This window comes from Calypte anna, chromosome 1, assembly GCF_003957555.1.
Source record: "Calypte anna isolate BGI_N300 chromosome 1, bCalAnn1_v1.p, whole genome shotgun sequence".
NCBI lineage: Eukaryota > Metazoa > Chordata > Aves > Apodiformes > Trochilidae > Calypte > Calypte anna.
In genome coordinates, this window is record NC_044244.1 from 44579497 (window position 1) to 44599559 (window position 20063).

The window sequence follows — 20063 nt, forward strand, 5'->3', positions numbered from 1 at the left end:
TTAAAGTCTCATTCTTTCTCATACCCTTAGATTACAGTGGAAGCCAGAAGGCAGAAGATGGGCTCTGAATTTTTACTACAGAGTTAGCTTATATGTCTCACCACTTATATCTTGCTCTGCTCTTCTTAAATGCCACATTTCATTCAGTGATTCTCTTCTTCTTTTAATACAGCCTTCAAGAATATATTTCACAACAGCTCCCATCTATTCGATAATTATGTTTAGTTAGCTGTACTCAACAATGATGATTTCATAACATGCCACAAACAGGTGCCCATTAAATTCCTTTATTCGAGACAGAAACATTGCATAATTATAGATTTGATGAGGAAAACTGCAAAGAGTATAGACTGTTTCTACTGCCAGCAAAATACAGTTATTACAGGATTTATAGACATACAAATATAAATTGTTTCTTTCATGCCAGATGGTCTGCACATAACAATGCTATTAGGAGTGCTTAATTGTACTTCTACAAAACCTTTAGAGAAGACTGAGGTAGAGTTTCCTTTAGTTTATCCAGTACTTTTTCACACATCTGTCTTTAAGTGCTTTTATATGCTCAGATCCTTGTAAAATACACAGTTAACTTTAACATTTGAGAAAACAGAGACCCTTCAGAGGTGTTTACTTCTCTCTCTTTAAGTTGTTAATTTCCCATTGTTTATATGCTACAACTACTACAGCACCCTTCTAAAAGCCTAAAAGGTCAGGTAGATTGGGTTATCTTTTTCCAAATTCACTGCTTTGACAGAAATTACTTGCAAATAGGTTCAGATAAAATCCTTATCCATCATGGCAAAGAATCTTCTACATTCTGTCATTCTCTACTATAGAGGCCAAGCTAGAGTCCACTCTTTGTCAACATCCTAAACTATAGAATAGAGTCAGAGATATATCTGTGTCCTACTTGTGGTTCTAGTCGGCTATGAGGCCATTAGAAAATTAGTTTAAATTATGGGAACAGAATAGGCCACTGACCTGTTTCTCACTGTTAGATGATCTGGAGTTTTACCTGTTTGTATGGAACTAACATTTTACTGCCTCGTGACATATAAAATTGCATTGCAAATTTTAATTAAAATAAAAGGGTTCAATTTCTCAAAACGTAGGCACAGATATAAGTATTTAAGCAACTGAATAAGTGCATTATTAAACAGAAACCTACCATCCTGCTAAATATTTGTTATGCCTGGATAGTCCGTTTGGGACTGAATAAGAATGGTAATGGTATATTTCTGACCTCCTGTCTTGACTGACTTATGGAGAAAGTTTAACCTTACTCCTTTAGCATGCCTGTTCTGGAGTCAGAAGACTTTTCACTTTACTTATGGGTCTGGCATTCGTTGCAGACTAATTACTAAAAATCCAAGAGTATGCTAGTAGGGTACAGTATCTTTACTTTTTCAACCTTGACTTCATCCAGCAGATATTTTAAAGACTGTAAAATTCTATATCAAGGTCTTAAATCCTCCTCAATATCTTCCAACTAAAGTGAAATTTAAGATTTAATTTTTTTTAAAGCATGGCATAATAATTCAGGATTGTAGTAAAAATCAGACACAATAAATTAAAATTTAAGATAAGTGAACAGTATAAATTCATGTTCAGGGTGAGGGATGAGGATCTAGCAGTGCTGCTATTACTGGTGAATACAGTCACTATTGTTTTTAGTAAATTGGGAATGGTTAAACTCTCTATTGTGGTCTATGAGATTTCTTTCTATCTGAGCTACTAGTTCCAAAGTTTTGTCCCAAATATGACTCTTGACTATTCTAACTCAGTACTGTTCCACAACTGCTAGCCTTAATGTACCTAACTGTTGCAGTTCAAGGTAATGGAGAAGTTAATGTTGTTTATGGAGTTGGCTTTATATTTGACAACTGTGCTATAGATGGCACTCAGATTTTGTACAGTCAGGGAAAATATCCTGAAATTCCCACTAATAACCATAAAGCTTAAAGCAAGGCATGGACTTACTACAATTTTTCTCCACGGCAATACCAATATTGCCTTTTGCTACTATGACTAAAAATATAAATACTTATTAAAGAGTTTCTTAGCTTCAATGATTTAGGACCTATGAATTATTTTTCCAAATATTGAGGATAGTGATAAAATACAGTAAAAGCACAGCAAAGATTACAGTTCAGAAAATTTGTAGTCAGGATTGATAAAGAGGTCTCTCTTGGTGCTACATGTCAAAGTGTACCTCTAGAATAGTCTTAATCTAATGGCTCTATACTGAGAAGTACAATGCTTCCTTCAAAAATCACTTTTAAATAAGATAGCACTGTTTGGGAAGCAGAGGTGAATTGTCTTTTCAAGTTCTTTCAGTATGCTACTTTATATTCTGAAATATATATTTTATTCGTCTGTGGATTCATAGAGCAAACCTTAAACATATTTCTCATCCAAATAACATTTTTGTCCTGAGTAGTCAAGATACTCCCACTCTAAAGCAATCCTTAGAATACTGGCTTTTACCTTATGTCTTCCACTGCCCCTTAAAAAGCTTTTTGGAAAGCTTTTTTGATCTGTAGTAAAATAAGTTATTATGCAAAACTTTGGCTTAGAGTTCAAAGTGTAATAAGTGATAGTAATACTACTCTGCACTTACAGGGAGGTTAGATAACTTGTCCAGGATCACAACGTGGCAGTCTGTTCAGGCATTACATATACAGATAGTAAAGCACAATTCTGAGTCTGAAAACCCTGCAAGATGAACAAAACACTTTTTGGTTTTCTGTTTTCTGGGGTTTTTTTTGGTTTTTTTTTCTTAACTGTCACTACTACTAAAAGTAAAAAGAATGACAATTTGATTAAATGGTCACTTTTAGATATAAGACTAAGAGGCAATATTAGAGAAGGCTGAAGAAAAGGGGTCACAAGTCTGTTTAGAGAGGAAAGGACAGCAAGGAAAAGACCACCCCAGGGCATGCCCAGCCATTGTTTACACATGGCCACCTCTCAGTATCCAAGCCTGCCACTAGAATATTAAAAACTTACCATAAGTAGGGAGAATCTCATGCAGAGAGAGCCAATGGGCCATAGTCTGCAAGGCTGTGCTACCATCTCTGTATTCTATCATAGCAAGGCACTATCAACAGAGAGATCACATTAAGAAATTTGTTGAGAATATGCAGATTATATTGGAGAGGCTTTTGAATTCAAGAGGGCTCCTCCTCTAATTAGGTGGCTATGAGATCAGTCCCAGCTGTTTTTCTGTTTGTCTCCTTGGAATACCATGTATTTGACAGACATTTCAAATAACTTGCACATCAAATGACTCTGTCAAATACCACATTTGGCCAAATTACGATGCTTCACACCTGAGGAAAAATAAGTGTAAAATAAGTACACAGGAAAGGATCAACAATATCTCTCTGTTGAATTAGGTAAACCCTAAACAAGAGTTTATCTAAAAAAAGGAGTGGAGGACAACTACTTTTTGGCTTGAGATATTTGAAAATGTTTCAGCAATGGCTGTGCAGAGAGATCTCATTATCTGGCTTTTGTCTCATCAGATTTCCAATCTATATCCCATAAAAATCATGCTTGCTTTGCATTGCTACAAACTGAGCAGATTATCTACCTTAAGCAGGACCCTTTGTTAGCATTCTCACCAAAATCTCTCCCTGTAAAATTTCAGCCAATTTGCTCTATCTAGTTAAGTAAGGCCATAACTCCAGGCATCTGAACAGCTTATATCCATGAAAATTCTCTCTTTTGAAAGAGTTTTTTCCTCTTTCCTTATGCATGAATAATGCTCACCAAACTGAAAATCAAGGACATGCTTACTACTGAAAATAATAATCAAAAGAATGAAGGGGAGAAAAAAGAACATACAAAAATTAGAGTTCATTATTATAATTTTGAAGTACCATTATTTGTGAAACATAAGCATGTGAAAGGCTGAATCTCATTTGATCAACCGAATTAAACATTAAATAACTCGAGCCAATTATGCAAGTATAACACAACAATATTAAATTGTTGATCTTTTTAGAACAGTCTCAAATTCTCCTAATGTTAGACTATCTTTTGTCTTAAATGATCAATTAGCAGAACCATAAGTAAGTGATGAAGAGTGGATAATTGCTTAGTTATGATGTACCAAATTCTTTCTGTATAAATCTGTTGCAATTAAACAAACAGGGCAAATGGAGAAAAGATGTGCAGATGTTCTTTTACAGCTCATTATTAGCTCAGGGAATGCCACAGTTCCCTCCTAAATTTTACAGGCGAAAACAGAGAATGTAATACCAAATACTATTATTTACACATATTATTTCTTTCCTTTGGTTAACAGGATAAAAAGCAGTAGCAGAACGCAGGGTAAGACAGCATGAAATATCAGAATAATTTTCTATATTACACTAACCCATCAGCTCCCTTATTTAGGTTTTGAAGTTTAAAATCTAGAACCTATTCACTTGGATCTCATTCTGAAACAAGCACAGCTTTGAATTGACATAGCCAGAGTAAAGCAATGAACCAATATGTTAAAGACAACAGTTAACATTCACACATTACATTTTCATTCTTTCTGGTAGAAAAGTCTATGCATTTCTGTGAGTGATTCCAGTTTCAACTATCATAATTTTGAACTCTCCATCCATTCAAAACATGCAGTAATAGGAAAGGTGTCTCTCTGGTCAGTGCAGGGAAGGGTGCAAATCACAATAAATGATAACACCTGGTTTCCTCTCATTAAATTACTTGCATCCAACTTAAGAACAGTTTTACAAAACTTTTATGTTTACAGCACAGTAAAATAATTTTTCTAGTTAGTCTTTATTCATTCTGACTAGCGAACAGATTACTACTGGAATATCAATGTCTTCACAGGGATTCCTGATTTATGACCTGCCAACTCTGTCAACATCCTGAGATGATAAGGTATTTTACAACCACTTTGCCATGCATCTGAAATTAGATATTTCCACTTTTCCTTTTGCTGCTAAATCTAAGATGAATACATGGGGACAAGGTAGATAGTTCAGTAACAGGAAACCTCATGTGGCTGTTCATTACATAATTTTTAGAGAGCTCCTTGCCACACTCTAGTTGAAGGCACTCTTTAGTTATGATTCTTCTCTCATTGGATAAAACACTCTACCCCATATTGCACCCCGACGTACCGCCCATGTTAATTTTTCCACCCATCTAATTAAATAAAATTACTACCAGCAGCTTATAACACATAGTAATATATTGAATGAAGACCAGCACATAATACAGATTCCAATAGTCAGAAAATTAGATACACAAACTATTGCTATGGTAAGTGAAATAACATTTTGTGCTTGCATTTGTAGTCTAAAGAGAAAACGATCAAAAAGAAGATTAACAATAGTCATATTGTTAGAGAGAACCTTCAACTGTTCTTCATTAAAAGATCAGACTGGACTGCAGTGAAAGACAGGAAAATTCAGGATATGAGGGAGCAAAAGAAAGTAATGGCTAAGTAGAGGTCGTCATTAAAATCTGATAAAAAATGATCAGGAAAGCCATAAGGCTGCTTTTTAGCAGTTACATAAGGCATAGATGGTCTAATAGAACTTACACTTTGTCTTTTTAAACTGGATGAACAAATGCCAGTGACTACAAAGGACTTACTAAGCGTGGGAGAGAGAGTTTTGGGTCTTAAAGAAAATAAAGTGCTAAATATTTCCCTTAATACTGGTGCATCTCCAGCAATAAATGTTTTGCTTTTACTTCTTATCAGACTCCATCACTGTCAAATTCCACCAGTTTTACACTGAAGTAGCACTTTGGAATGTTGAAACAGAAATATGATGATCCTTTTTGGCAAGAGGTATCTTAAAGCTGCTCAACAAAGCTGTGTGCAAAAACAGAAAGCTAATAAATATTACAGTATAATTGGTAGTGAACATATGCAGAATTTACTTCCCTAACTATGGGCTACATGCTCTGTATTGCTTCCAGATAGTACCAAGCCTGCATCTGAGAGAGCAGGGGTATATTAATGCTTAATTAGAACAAAACCAGAGTTTGAATGAAACACCTTTCCTTCCTGTGCTAGGTATTTTCTGTTGACAACATAGTTTGTTCCTTAATGGGAGGGCCCTATTAAGGTACACGCGTGTCAACGGAGGCTGGATACATTTCACAGCACATGCCAAGGGGACAAGCAAAACATTTTGCTACTTTAAATACTGTGAGTGGATGTTGAAAGAAACTCCTCAAAACAAAGGTGTGGTTGCTCTGGAGTGGTTCAATTTTCACAGCAGTGGCTGTCTAGTTATTATTTTCTAGAGAGTCACTCTGAAGGCAACACTGAGTCTGCAGTGCCCAGCTCCATGCTAGGGCCAGACTGAAGGTGATGCTTGTCTCAGCAGGGCCTGGCTTGGCCCAGCCCTGTAAATTTGACTATTAGAGCAGTAGTGTTGCCTAAACAGCCTCTGCATATCCCCAAGGATGCAATGGCAACAGGCCAACAGAGAATATATTCCAGCCTAGATCGACTTGAGAATTTTGGCCTAAAGGACAGAGCTGTTATTTGGCAGAGTAAGGATGAGGGGATCTAACTGGCTCTGCAAACTCAGGAAATCTCCCATCCAAGCAAAGTGTGAAAGGAAAGAACCTATGGCTAAACTTAATTGTTTCCCAAACACAGAGCAAAAGGCAGAATAATGTCAACAGAACCCTGTGGCAAACAAACAGGACACGTCTTTGTGTTATACCAGACGTGCTCTGCTGGTGATGGCAGTGAAAACAAACCAAACAAACTGAAGAGCAGTTGAAGAGCATTTTACAAGTTTTCAGACTGTACATAAGATAAAGGAGGCACTAATAAAACCATTAGGAAAGTTCTATTGCTTACATTTAGCACCTCTACCAAGAAAACAGGCTTCTACTAAAAGGATTACAGTAGAAATCAAAATGATTGTGTTCACATTTGCCAGATTGTGGAAACAATCATCCTGGGGAGCAAATTGATACAGAAACTATGCTACACACAGGCAGCTACAGAAGTTGCCATTATTCAGGTCTGTTTGGTCTGGAGGCTCTGACTGAACTCTTCCACTTTCAGGACACCAGCACCACCCAATCACTGTCTTCTCTTCCATACTGAAACAAAGCAAAAATAGAGCTTGAGGATACAAGTTAAAAGTAACAGTGTTACAATTATGATAACTTAGGTTTGCCCTCAGAAAAATTCATATCCACCACTCAGATAACAGTTTACATTAATTCTTATGCCTTTACTTCTGTCTTTGATTTAAGAAAAGCCTAAAGGCAGCTTGAGGTTTTATACATCTTCCACTAAGTAGCCCAGGAAGGGGCAATACTGATAGTCACTGGAGATGATACAGTACAGTTTAGCTTCACTAGAGCTTTCCATCAATTGAATAGTTATTCCCTGAGGTCAGTTCACTACTTCATTCATAAGTATTCTCCTGCTCAGTCTACAATAAAAAAACACATTTGTTTTTATTTCTTTTGATTTTCAAGATGGCTTTTTATTACCATGCTCTGATTAAATTTGAAAGAAAACTGATCACAAATACCACAGAGTACAATTAGAAAGAATTGCAACCCAAATAAAACAAGTAATCTTTTTATATGCAAACCAAGAGTATCACCAGGCACAGACGAAGGCAACCTGCTGTATTCCCTTGTAGGAGAGAATACACAGTCCCAAAGAAGCACTTTTCGTTGTTAAACTGATCCTACATTTTAAAGCTCTTTGTCACCAGCCCTGTAAATAGTGCACCAGAGAGGCACAGAAGGCTCAAGGAAAGTAGAGGTGGACAGAGTAGTGGCAGATAGAAACTGGAAGCCCTTTCTCTCATAGTATCATATTCAGGGAGATGGAAAAAACTTTTCACCAAGGAACAAAGACTGCTTTTAGAGACTTGATGTAAGCTGGAAAGATGATTTGATGATCACTTTTTCAGACATAATAAAGGAAGTTCCTCCAATCCAGGTTGTACATCATCAGGAATGGTGATAAAGGGTCAGTAAAGCAGGGAAAAGACAAATTAGGCTGAGACAGAAAAAACACACTTCTGGATCCACAAAGCAATTTCCTTGCTCAGTTTCCTTTACTCTCTAATCCAGCACGTAAAGCTTCTAAAGAAACTCCACGTGTACCACAACTACTTTTTATTACCACATCTGCTGATCTTGTTCTGCAGTCTGCAATATGGTTGACTAAAAACTGCTTTGGCTCTACACGGGACCTTGGATGAATTACTTGCTCAAAGGATTTCCAGTTTATATTCCCAGATGTCAGTGTGGTTGCCTTGGGAACTCTAACCAAGAAAAAGCAGATGTATATTTTTTTAATCTTTTTTTTTTTTTTAACCACAAAGTAGTGGATTACCCTAACATGAAGAATTTTTATTGAGGATGGGGCAAAGAGAGAAAAATATTGATGTCTTTGACATTCATATCACTGCTTCTTGGAGAAAAAGTGGCACCTTCACCTGCCCCAGATCAGAAGGAAGTCAGGCCAGGGGATTATTTGTAAGTTTTGTTAACTTTAGGTAGTTGCATCATCTAATGCTCTGATGCTGATTTCAGAAATTGCAAATGCTGGTCTGAGTTGCTTTTTTTACTGCAGTTTGGAAATGCTTCCAGAATTAAAAGGGGAATGAAGGGGAATCAACATCTTATCACTGTAAAGATGTCTTCATTCTGGAAATAAAAGATTTAGTTTTTATGATTCTGTCAAAGCTTTTGTGACTTCCAGCTAGACAATCCTATTCCTCTTTTTCCCTGTACAGTTCCTGCTTTGTAAAAATTAACATCCATCCTCAGCTGGCCTAGCCATTTAGATTATGCAGTTTTGAGATAGATATGGTCTTAGACTACATGTGTATTCAATGCTGTCTTGACTGCAGTGTTTAAATGTATTTTGTATTGTTATTGTTTAGACCATACATCCATCCCTTCTAAGTTTCATGCAATCTACACTTTAAAGAGCATAGCAAAAGCTTGTTTATTCCCAAAGCATGGAATGCAAAAAAAAAACAAAAACCAACCCAACCAAAAATCACAAACCCCTACAACATCTGAGTGGTATTTCATTGACTGTATTCCCAGAGAAAAGAAACTCATCTCTAAATCTTCTAACTCAAGTGGTTATAGAAGACAGTGTACTATGACTTATTCACTCATAAGCACACCATTGCTGTACACAAAGTAATTGATTTATTCTAAAATCTTAATCAAGTATCTTTTAGTAATCATAAGTTCCACTCAGTGATAGGAAAGGAAATGTGCATTGCAGTGCTACTACTGTCTCTCTCAATTAGCATGAGAAATGGAATCAGTTCTGCCCATGAGTTTCTAATTTGTCACTCTAGCTCTTGTTCCACTGAACAGCTGTTCAAATCTAAAGAAATCCTGTTGAACACAGAAAACTTGCAAAAGAACAATGAGCAGCATGAAAATAGACTTGGAAACACAATAATGATGATAATCCAAAAATGTTAAACAAGCATGTATTATACTCAGGGGAATTGATATAATGATATTGGATAGGGAGCTCAGCACCTCTTGGTCACAGGTTCAAATGCAGGCCAATGTTGGTATTGAGAATTTTCACTTTTTTACCAAGGTCTGTTGTCCAACATGAAATGGATACATTGCCCTAGCTCAGGCAACAGCACATCACAGAGACAGAAGACGAGGTTGCCTTTGATTTCCATTGCATTTTGTTCTTCAGAACTTGGATGTTCTTTGGAGTCACAGTCTCAGACCATCCAAATATGACATGACAATAATACAATAACACTGCAAAGAGTTTTGGTTTTTTTTTTTCATCCTGGTAGAATATAGAAAAGGCTTTGAAATAAATCTGGATGCAAGACAACAAGAAAAATAAAGTGATGGACACCAACAGTTATTTTAGATAGGTATATGAGGCATTTAGGATGAGAGACACGAAATAAAACTGTGCTATGTAGGGGGAATCTGGAGAAAGGCCACTGTGCTTTCTCACAGTAAGGTGATAAAAATGTTATATGTAACTGACATGGATACGTGAAATACTGAGCCTCTCACCCTAAAATTTAGAACTAAAAATGACTGTTTCTTCCTAGCTGTCAGTCCCACTGCTTGAAGAGAAAGATCCAGATCCCAAGGCTTTATGGTTGGCACAGCTGACACAAGAGAAACATGGCAGGAGAGCATCTCCCTTTGCCCCCATGATAGTTGTCTCAGCCACCAACCCAAAGGTGCCAGAATATCAGGAATTCTTTCCTCCCTGAGTTGACAGAAATGTACAATACTACTGTAAAGAAAAAGAGATGCTGCTGACCCCATGTTAACCTCCTAGCAAAGAACAGTCAAGTGTTTTTGCTGCATTATTTAAACTGCAAGTCTTGGAGAGGGGAGGAGGCAGGGCAGGAAGGAGAAAAAGAAAGTTGCTATGCTGGAGAAATAAACGACAGTGAAAAGTGAAAATATGTAGAGGAACAAGAATACAGAAGAACCACTGAAATGATACAAGATGGCCTGACTTCCTCTTATCTCAGGTTGCTTCACCCTGCTTGAATTAAGCAAAAAATTCTGTAACTAATAGCAATGGATTTAAACTTGGATTGCATCATAGCACAAAGCACTGAATAAATAACATTACATATATGAATGTGGGTACCAAGGGATTTTAGGTGGGTCAACATATGAAAGCAGAATACAATTCATGAGTAGTTTTTGTTTAGGGTCTCATCAGAAGAACCTTGTGTCAGATTATTTCTATGCACCAGTAAGGGACCTGTAAATCAGAAGGAAAAATCAATTTGAAGACTTTAAAAAGTTATGCTTGATTTATGGCTCCTATGTGGTGCAATACTTTGCACAATCTTTGAGAAAGTTTCTTCATTCAAGGCTAAAAATTTCAGTAGAAAATCTAAGAACCTCTTGAGCCAAAAGCTAAGAATGCAGAACAGCAACCATCAGACTTGATTGGAAGAAATCATGGCAACACTGCCAAGGAGCTCCTTGATCTTAAATAAAGGGGTGTCTAATTTGCTAAGACCTACCCTTACTCCCAAATCCTCTACACCATAAACTATGCTAAATAAAGAAAACAATCAACTAAAATAAGAAATGCCATCACGTTCTGCTTATTGACTTTAACTAAGGATGGATTGACTCCTAAGCGCAGACATCAAGGTCAAGCACAGACTCCAAAGAGGCTTTGGTATTTAGCAAATGACAGAGGATTTTTTAGAGCAAGACATGAGTGTGATTGGAAAGATGCTGAGGAACAGAAATTGTGATCAGCTGGCTGTGCTTAGTGAGTGATAACTACTTCACCCATCTCCTTGTTGATTTGCTTATATTATTTTGCAATCATAGTTAAGATGGTCCTTTAAAAAGAAACTTACAGCAACAGTACTGGATTTCACTGACAACAGTAAAATCTTAAAACCCTTATCCAGCTTCCAAGAGGAACAGGGAAAAGCAATTTATCACTCCCATCCATATCATATTTTCTCAACAAACAAACAAAAACGGTAGAATAACCACAGCAAACAAAAGAGCCTATATTATTATTAAATGCTGCCTATAGAACTAATATTAAAAGGCTATTTCAAATATTTTCAAATTTTTGCCTTTACTATTTGATTTGCTTAATGAAGAGGAAGTGCCTTACCTGGATATCACTCAGTTTATTCAGGAAACGAGTTGCTAACTGAGGTCCATTCTCCATGGTTGGAATGTGCAAATGCTGACAATGAAGAAGAGAGGAGAGAGAATAACATATAATAATACCTTTACATATACAGGACTACCTTAGGGTCATCAAGAATTTTAACAAATATTTATCAAGCTTTCAAGTCCTTTTACAAGCAGGCAAGGATTATAGCAATGTTTTTATAGAAGGACATGCTGAGCCAGTGAAAAGTTAGTTGAATTGTTATGCTATTTTTAAACAAAGGCTCATCTAAACCTCTCAAAAGATCTGTCCAAAACAGAATGTTTATTGAACAGGCAGGAGAAGAAAAACTAGGTAAAGTATTTTATTTTAAAGTACATCATGTAGAAAGGCAATAGGTACACTTGTAATACTCATCAACACTCAGCACCTTGATGTCTCAAATATTATCTTAGCATCTGATAATATCATATATATATACGTATGAAATGATTTATACAATCAATATGATTCCGCATTGGCTGCTCTGGCATCCTGGGGTGTATCAAACACAGTATTACCAGCCTGTCAAAAGAGGTGACTCTCTCACTGTATTCAGCAGTCAAGCCTCCCCTTGACTGCTCTGTGCAGTTCTGGGCCCTACAATTTAAGAAGGATGTGAAGGTGCTTGAATGTGTCCAGAGGAGGGTAACAAAGTTGGTGAAAGGCCAGAAGGTATGTCCTGTGAGGAGTGGCTGAGGACTTCAGGCTTGTCTAGTTTGGAGAACATGCACTCAGCATTTTCCTCAGGAGAGGGAGAGGGAGGTGCTGATTCATTTTCCTGGTAGCCAGTGACAGGAATGGTTCAAAGCTGCATCAGGGGAGGCTCAGAATGCATTTCTTTACAAAAAGAGTGATCACAGACTGAAACAGGCTTCCTAGAGATGTGGTAAATGCCCCAAGCCTGTCAGTGTTTGAGAGGCATTTGGACAATGCCCTTAACAACATGCTTTAACTTCTGGTCATCCTTGAACTGGTCAGTCTGTTGTACTAGATGACCACTGTAGGTCACTTCCAACTGAAATAGTCTATTCTATTCTACTCTACTCTACTCTATTCATTACCTCTTCTTAATCCAAGAAGTATCACCTAACAGATTTGTACTGTATTCGTCATATTTAATGGAGCAGAACACATCCATATATACAGCAGCAATTTTCCAACCTTCTGAACTAACTCTGGATTGGCCACACAGCATCAAGTCAACTTAAGAGTGCCTGTGGAATTCCACCTGCAGGAGAAATCTCCCATGTGGGGTACAGTTGGTGGAAAGAGCTGTGCTGCTTCCTGAAGCAGCTCTTCCATCAGAGCTGGGCTCCCAGCAAGGAGGGCTGAAGAAGAGACGAACATGAAAAAGTAAATTTGGTTCCCTGCAAAGGTCTTTCCTCCGTTTACCTTTGCCAGGTGCCTTAAGTTCAGAAAAAAATTTCAATTAAAAATGTGGGAGAATGTATTTTTATATATATTTAAATGGGCTGGGAACTATCGTGGATTTTATTTTCTTCTGTGTGGAATTGATATTTTATTAATTTAACTATTATAAAAACTCAGAAAATAAGAGGGAATGGTCTCTTCTGACAACTAGTAACTTACTTAGGAAACAACATACTTATACTGTTCATCTTTCCTGGAGCCTCTGGCAGCACTCCTTTTCTACCTCACTTGAGTTTTGGTTTTATTTTTGGCTTCAGCTGCAATTAATTATGACACAATTCTGAAGAAAGGAGGAGGGGGGAAAAAAACAACCAAGCCAAACCAAAACATTATCTTACCTCGCCCTTATACAAAATTTTAGAGATAGGACATACAATACAAGCTGTTCCAGCACCAAACATCTCCTTTACTCTGTTCTCTTCCAAGGCAGCTGTCAGGTCACTCATGGTGATGTATCGCTCAGACACCTTAAATTCCCCCTGCACAAGAAAAAATAACCACAAAAACTGTAAAAAAATTAAAAATTGCTTTTGTTTTTGTTTTCCATGTCAAAATATCTCTTACAGTCAAACATTGACTGCCACCTTTTCATCTCCTAGTATCATACAAGATAGACTATAATCAAAAGAATGACCTTCAAGTAAGCCAGTGGTTTGCCAGATACAATGTTGATGACTAAGCTATTCCTTCAGAATATCAATATTGCCCTAAGAGATAACACAGAAGATTTTGTCATGGGTTACAAAAATTACAAATTTACAAAAATTATTTAGTTATGTCAAGACAGCTCTGCATCCCACTCTCAGATAATTCCTATGCAGAATACATTTTGTTAGTTCCACCTGCAATGCCAACAATATGTAATACATTTCTTTAATCCTTCATGAAAATCACACAGCTGTCACATAAAAAAATAACTGTACTGAAAGTATAAGTAAATCAGTTAGTACTAGACAGTTTTAATATGGGAAGTGGTTCACTTTTTGCAAATGGAGAATGCATAGCAACTGATTGAGAAGACTTTATGGAATAAAAATAAAAATAAACAGTAAAAAAACAGTATTTGTGAAAGTAGAAGACACCTAATTCTTCAAGAGGACTAAGGTGAGAGTCTGGCATCTCACACACAAGCCCTATCAACTGGGAATATCTGTATATCTTGTAAAGGAGAGAGGACTGAGAGGTATACAGTCATATCTGCTCCAGGGGAGTACTGATAAGAAAAAAGATGCATAAGTACTCTGTGGAGGCCAACAAGTGGCACACATATGAAGTACCTGCCCAGCTCTCTCCACAGCAAGTTGAATTTCACCTACAGGTGATTGGAAGCTGAGTTAGTATCAATTTAAAGTATCAGACCTGCCTGTGTTATTCCTGTTAGTCTTCCCTAAAAATAAGCCTCACCAAACCCAGAAGACATTATATGGGGCTTGATAAGTCTTTGGCTGCCTTCTTATCTGATGCACAATAAAACTTTTGAATACCATACAAGCAGTGTCAACAATTTGCTGCATTTCAAGATATGAGGTAGTCCCAAGTGTTCAAGTAAGTACTTGGATGGCTACATCACAGAACTGGAATCTGGAAACAGACAGGTGACTTCAAAACCGTGGCTGACTTTTAGGCTGCCTTGCTAGTTATTAGAAATAAGGGTGGAACCATGAGAACTAAGTGAAGAAACAGGGTGCTGATGACTGAAGTAGAGCTGCGGTCATGCATGATAATTGTTTGTTTCCTTGCTTTTAGTTGCTGGTACCAGTGGATTTAATAAGAATTTTCATGTTAAATACTACACAGCTCTATTTTAACAAGCTTGGTATTGTTCTGTGTGACAGGTGGGGGTATTCTGGTGAATGTTACTGGAAATTTATGAATTAGCATGCCCTCAGCTCCCATTTAGGTTGAGGGATTTGGTCAGATCAGTTGAATGTCTTGATACTGAACACCAGAAATGCTTATTTTCATTGACGTAACAATGTGATAGCTGAAACCATTCCTGCCAGGGTCAAAACACTCACCCAGCTGCGTGCCAGATCCAAAATGCTTTGTCTTGTCACTCCTGGAAGGATGATGCCATCTAAAGGTGGGGTTGCCAGTTCATTTTCTATCAAACACAGAAGAAATAAAAACATTGGTTGAAAAATAGAGCAATAAAAATAATGTTTCCTGATATCACACCAAACATGAAATTAGAAAGAAGCTGAACAATACCAGAAATATTCCCTACCCAGTAAGATGTAACATTTATCAGCTCCCCAAGAACACACAGTACACAAATTCACTGTTGAGTATTTGGGACCTTCTGAGTACATTTCAGTGGGTGTGGAAAAAACACATTTCATACATTAATATAAACTTGGCTAAAGCCTAGTAGAAGGCTTTTCTCCTCACTGTATAACCACTGGGAACCACTGAGTGGTTCAGTCTTCAAATTCAGAATAAAGACACATAAAGGAAAACCACACCTAATATTCCCAGAGCAGATTATGACTTTCCTTAAACTATTTTACTAAATTTAGGAGTATGGGGTTCAGTATATCTACCTTCTAGCATTAATATGAAACATTAATGTGAACCAATTACCACAAATTTTGAGGCTCATTTACTGAAAAAGCAAAGTAGTGAGAATCTTGCAAAATTAGTCTTGAGGGAAGACTTCCTCAATGATCTTTTGTCTTGGTTTAGACACACTTTCTTCCCTTAACTTTCTCTTTACACAAGAAGATCAGTCCTAATAAAATTTCAAAAGCACCAACAATTCAAATCGTTCAACTAGTGTGGTTTTTTTTCTTGATGCTTTTGAGAAAGAATATTAGATAACTTTTCATCTAATATAACTAATGAAACAGTAGATAAATAGTAATTGATAAATGGAAAAAAATTACAACACAGAAGTTTGTATGTTCTTCCATCTGACCTTTTAAGCAAACTAGAGTTAATCTTTTTAATTTTGATCAATCACTTTAAATATCATATAGCATGCTCAGTAGTTTCTCTCAGGGAATATTGAGCATTTACTCTTTCAGGCTCCTTTAAGACAGTCTCAGATTTGCCCTGAGAAGTAAAGACATGCACAGACTTTCAGTAATACTATTTACATTATTTTTTAAACCATTTTATTTTTCCAGTGACAATCCATTCCCTTTCTTGATCTTATAAAGATACTATCCTGATCATTAAATCCACAAACCATTAAAGGATTTGATTCTTTTTTTACTTACGTTACATCAAAGAGCAAGGTGTGTATTTTCATGTTTTTATTATGCTCCCTACTCCCTTCCTGCAAAAGATCACTGAATCCAGGCCTGCTCGAACCAGTCCAAAGAAGAAGCTGCTTAAAAATGTTTTTATAGGTCTTGTGAAAACTTGCAGCTGGGTAGAAAGCAAAAATATGGTATTCATCCCTAGACTGAGAAAGCAGGTTGAGCTCAGATGCTTAATACTGTTTTCAACAGTCAGAAAGATAATTCTGTGCACAAACTTCTGCCAGTCAGTGCATGCACAATTCCAGACTGACTACAGCATGGACTCTTTCCTGCTCTGCCACTCATTGTCCATCCTCTTGGGAAACATTACTTTTTAGTGAAGCCACCCCTGGATTTATTCATTTGGACTACAAGGTTTTTCTACCTTTTCTATGCATCTGTGAATCTTTTATGAGGATTCATACACACATAAGTAATACATGTAAACTTCCATGACAAAACATAGAAAAAAAATAAAGCTGCTCTAGAACAGGCTGCTCTGGTTTGACTAACCAATAGAGTCATACCCAACCCTATCACATGCTCCTGAGTCTCTTATTTCTCACATAGTCAGGAACAATAGCTTTCCTTTTGTCAAGTCTCTCTAGCATCACTCCTAATCATGATGCCTGTCTGGTCATAATTCTGGCACAACTATCGAAAGCAGAGGACTTAAACATTTCCCATGAGCTAAAGGGCTCACCTGATTCTGAACACAGACAACCCGATGTTTTGCATTTTTGACCCAGCCGTATACAAGTGCTTCCCTTTCTCTAACAGAGAACTTCAAATAATGTGGACTTCAATAAAAAAGTTTGTAACTGTACACAAGATACTGTTCTCTCTTTTGTGATTTTGCCACAGATCTTGGCCAGGACCAACAACATACATTAAGCTCAACAACATACATTAACTGATTTGAGCTAGTCTGAAAAGGTGCCAAGCCTAACCAGCCACCAAACAGCACTGAGCAGACAGGACATGGGACTCTCAAAATGTTTTAAACAGCCTGCTCTGCAGACTTTTGTCAAGTATACATATGATGCCTACCAGCCTGGGGCCACCCAAGGAACATCTGCTCCCCTGGTATCCAACAGAGATGATAATGCTATAAAACATGGCATGCCAAAGAGCTCATTGTCTCTGTGAATTGACGCCAAACCAGGCTCCATATGACACCAGTTTGTCCATCTCCAAAAAAACAGACTGTGAGCTCGCAGACTTCATTTGTCTTCTGAATTATTTTGATGGGCTGGAAGCCTTAAAACATCTAGCAGCAAAAAGCAGGGGGAAATGGCAGGCTTGCTCTTCAGTTGACTACTCTTATTCTTGTAGTAGTAGCGCTATCAGTCCAGTGCACCATGGCAGCGGGCATGGTGTAGGCATGCTGCAACAATGCAACCCCATCCATCTCTAAAGGGATTTTTAGAACGAGGTCTTTCATATTATACAGCTTCAATTTTTACATATCTGCATTTATGAACATATAGTAGATAAGATTCCAAACGTGGTACGACTTCAGTACAAGTCACACTCTAACAATGCCAAGAACTTCAGCAAAATATATTTTAACAAAATTATATCAGATATTCAGGGAATGTCAGGTTCAAGGAGAACCCAGGAAACCCTGATTTCACTGTTACTGATAGCTTACTTCTTTTCCCACTTTTTTTCTAGACCTTTCTGTTTCTTTCTCCTTATTCCCTTCAGGCTTTTTTTCTATTCTTCCCTCATGCAATCACTCTGTCTTCACCTCTTTGTAGATCTACTTTCCTCAGTTACTTTCTACTCCTTTTCTTCATCTGCTTTCTCACTCTTCTGCTGTTCTTCCCTCCATGCTACTGCTATGGCTTTCTATTACAGCAGAGGTAAAAATCCTTATTTTGTTAGCAGTCTACTCGTTCAAGTTACTTCTGCAGCACAAATAATCTTCTTTCTAAAGAACACTAGGCAAACTTGCCTGATAGTTTACCAGACTGTTCCAGACAATCTTTTAAGATTTAACTTTAATTTATTTAAGCTATTTTGAAATATTAATCCCCATTTTAATAGCAGCAAAAAAAAAAAAAATTTATTAATGCTTGAATGCTGTTCACAATACCTTAACATTAAAGCTAGAACTAGAGCCCAGATGGTTCCAAACAATTCTCAAGAAATTGAATTCTCAGAAATTGCACACAGATTTCATAAATAGAAATCTTCAGGTTGGACATATGTTCAAATTTAAAGTTTTCCATAAAGTCAAGCTTATATCCTAGAACAGATATTATTAAAGGAAACGTGTTTTGATGCTAACAGCCTCCTGGGATTATGATGTGCTCTGAAACAGCAGGTGGAAGGGCCTGTAGAGTGATCAATTTTTTCACTTTCTGAACATAAACCGCAAATACTATTTGACGAATGAAATATCACACTCCTCTATTTATACAACAGCAGGTATCCAGATTTGGTCATGTTAAAAGCCTCAGCCAGAGCAGCAGTGGGTGTACAAAACCAGGATAGAGCATGTCCTGTTATTTTATTAGAGAGTGAGTTGTTTGCTCACGTACTCCCTCCTCAGTGTAACAAATGAAAGATTTTACCAGGTTCCTCCTGCCACCCGAGACAACATGTCATGTTTAGTCACAATGCTTTAACTGCAAACGCACAGCAATGCTTGGAAGAAAAGCCCACTCTCATTGGAAGCACAGATGTCCTTTAGTCTAAGCTTTACCAGGCTGGGTCTTTGATTTCTTATACAGCAAGGAGAGCAGTTCAGACTACCCTGCAGTGACCTCTGAATGCACAAAGAAGGGCATTTTCCTTTTGATGATGATCTACAACTTCTTCCTCACTATTTTTATGTTAGATCACTCTCTCAGCTGCAGAATTTGCATAACAAAACAAAACCACAGCCTAAGTAAGTATTCTCTGTGAGGTGACAAAACATAATGGCAAGCACTTTTTAAACAACAATGTAAAGCCATAGGCAGGTATGTGATGACACACATTGGCAGCAAGAGTGACTGTCAACCAAAGATATCATTAATTAGACAGCAATCAACACACCGGGAGACAGCAAAATGCTCTAATGATGCTAATGACCATGTCGTGTGAAACGGCAGGTTTGCCTGCATGCAGTTAGCTTGGGTGGCATGAATTACAAGTTGTTTTCTACGGCCACCTCACAATAGTGCTATTCAGTAGTGCACTGGTAACACAGTGATTGGCAGATCTTTGGAACGGTGCAGTGCTGCAGCTGGATAATTCCAGCATATTCCTGGTTTAAGTACAATGAGAACATTGAATTCTAATTATGTCCTTCCTTCAGTGTCCTTTCCCTGGGCAGAATGAGCCAAAATCTATTTTTGTGTCTCTTCAGCCAAGTTACACGAGGCTTAGATTTGGACATCTATCTACACTGACAAATCTACTGCTTCTACAGCAATGACAATAGCAAGATTTCTCATATTTATAAGTTTTTTACAAGGCTTCGCAGATTCAGCGATGAAGGAATATCTCTTTTCTTACAAAAGTGGTAAAGATTTTGCAGGAAAAAAAAAAAAAAAGTAATGAAACAGGAGATGGGAGTCAGGTAGCTGGATTCCCATTACTCGACACTACCCAAAGCACACTGCTGTCCCCACAGAATGCTGCCTCTGTACTGCAGCTGAGCACTGTCAGAAAAATGTCAATTTTCAAGGTCCCTCATGGTACTATGACGA

The 20063-nt window shown here is 37.4% G+C and overlaps 1 protein-coding gene across 4 annotated transcripts in view; it reads right to left on the bottom strand.

Annotated features, from left to right (window-relative positions):
• Window positions 1–271: 271 nt before the first annotated feature.
• The window catches only part of BCAT1 (branched chain amino acid transaminase 1), a 62304-nt gene continuing 42512 nt past the window's right edge, over window positions 272–20063 (bottom strand). The window contains exons 8-11 of one of the 4 annotated variants that reach the window (XM_030468084.1): window positions 15133–15218; window positions 13453–13593; window positions 11639–11713; window positions 272–7098 (exon numbers count right to left, since the gene is read on the bottom strand). In XM_030468084.1, coding sequence (XP_030323944.1) covers window positions 7057–7098; window positions 11639–11713; window positions 13453–13593; window positions 15133–15218 — 344 coding nt within the window. In that variant the 3' untranslated portion in view covers window positions 272–7056. Of the gene's footprint in view, window positions 7099–10682; window positions 10754–11638; window positions 11714–13452; window positions 13594–15132; window positions 15219–20063 lie in introns of those variants that run through there. The other 3 variants (XM_030468076.1, XM_030468071.1, XM_030468072.1) reach the window with 3 other exon arrangements.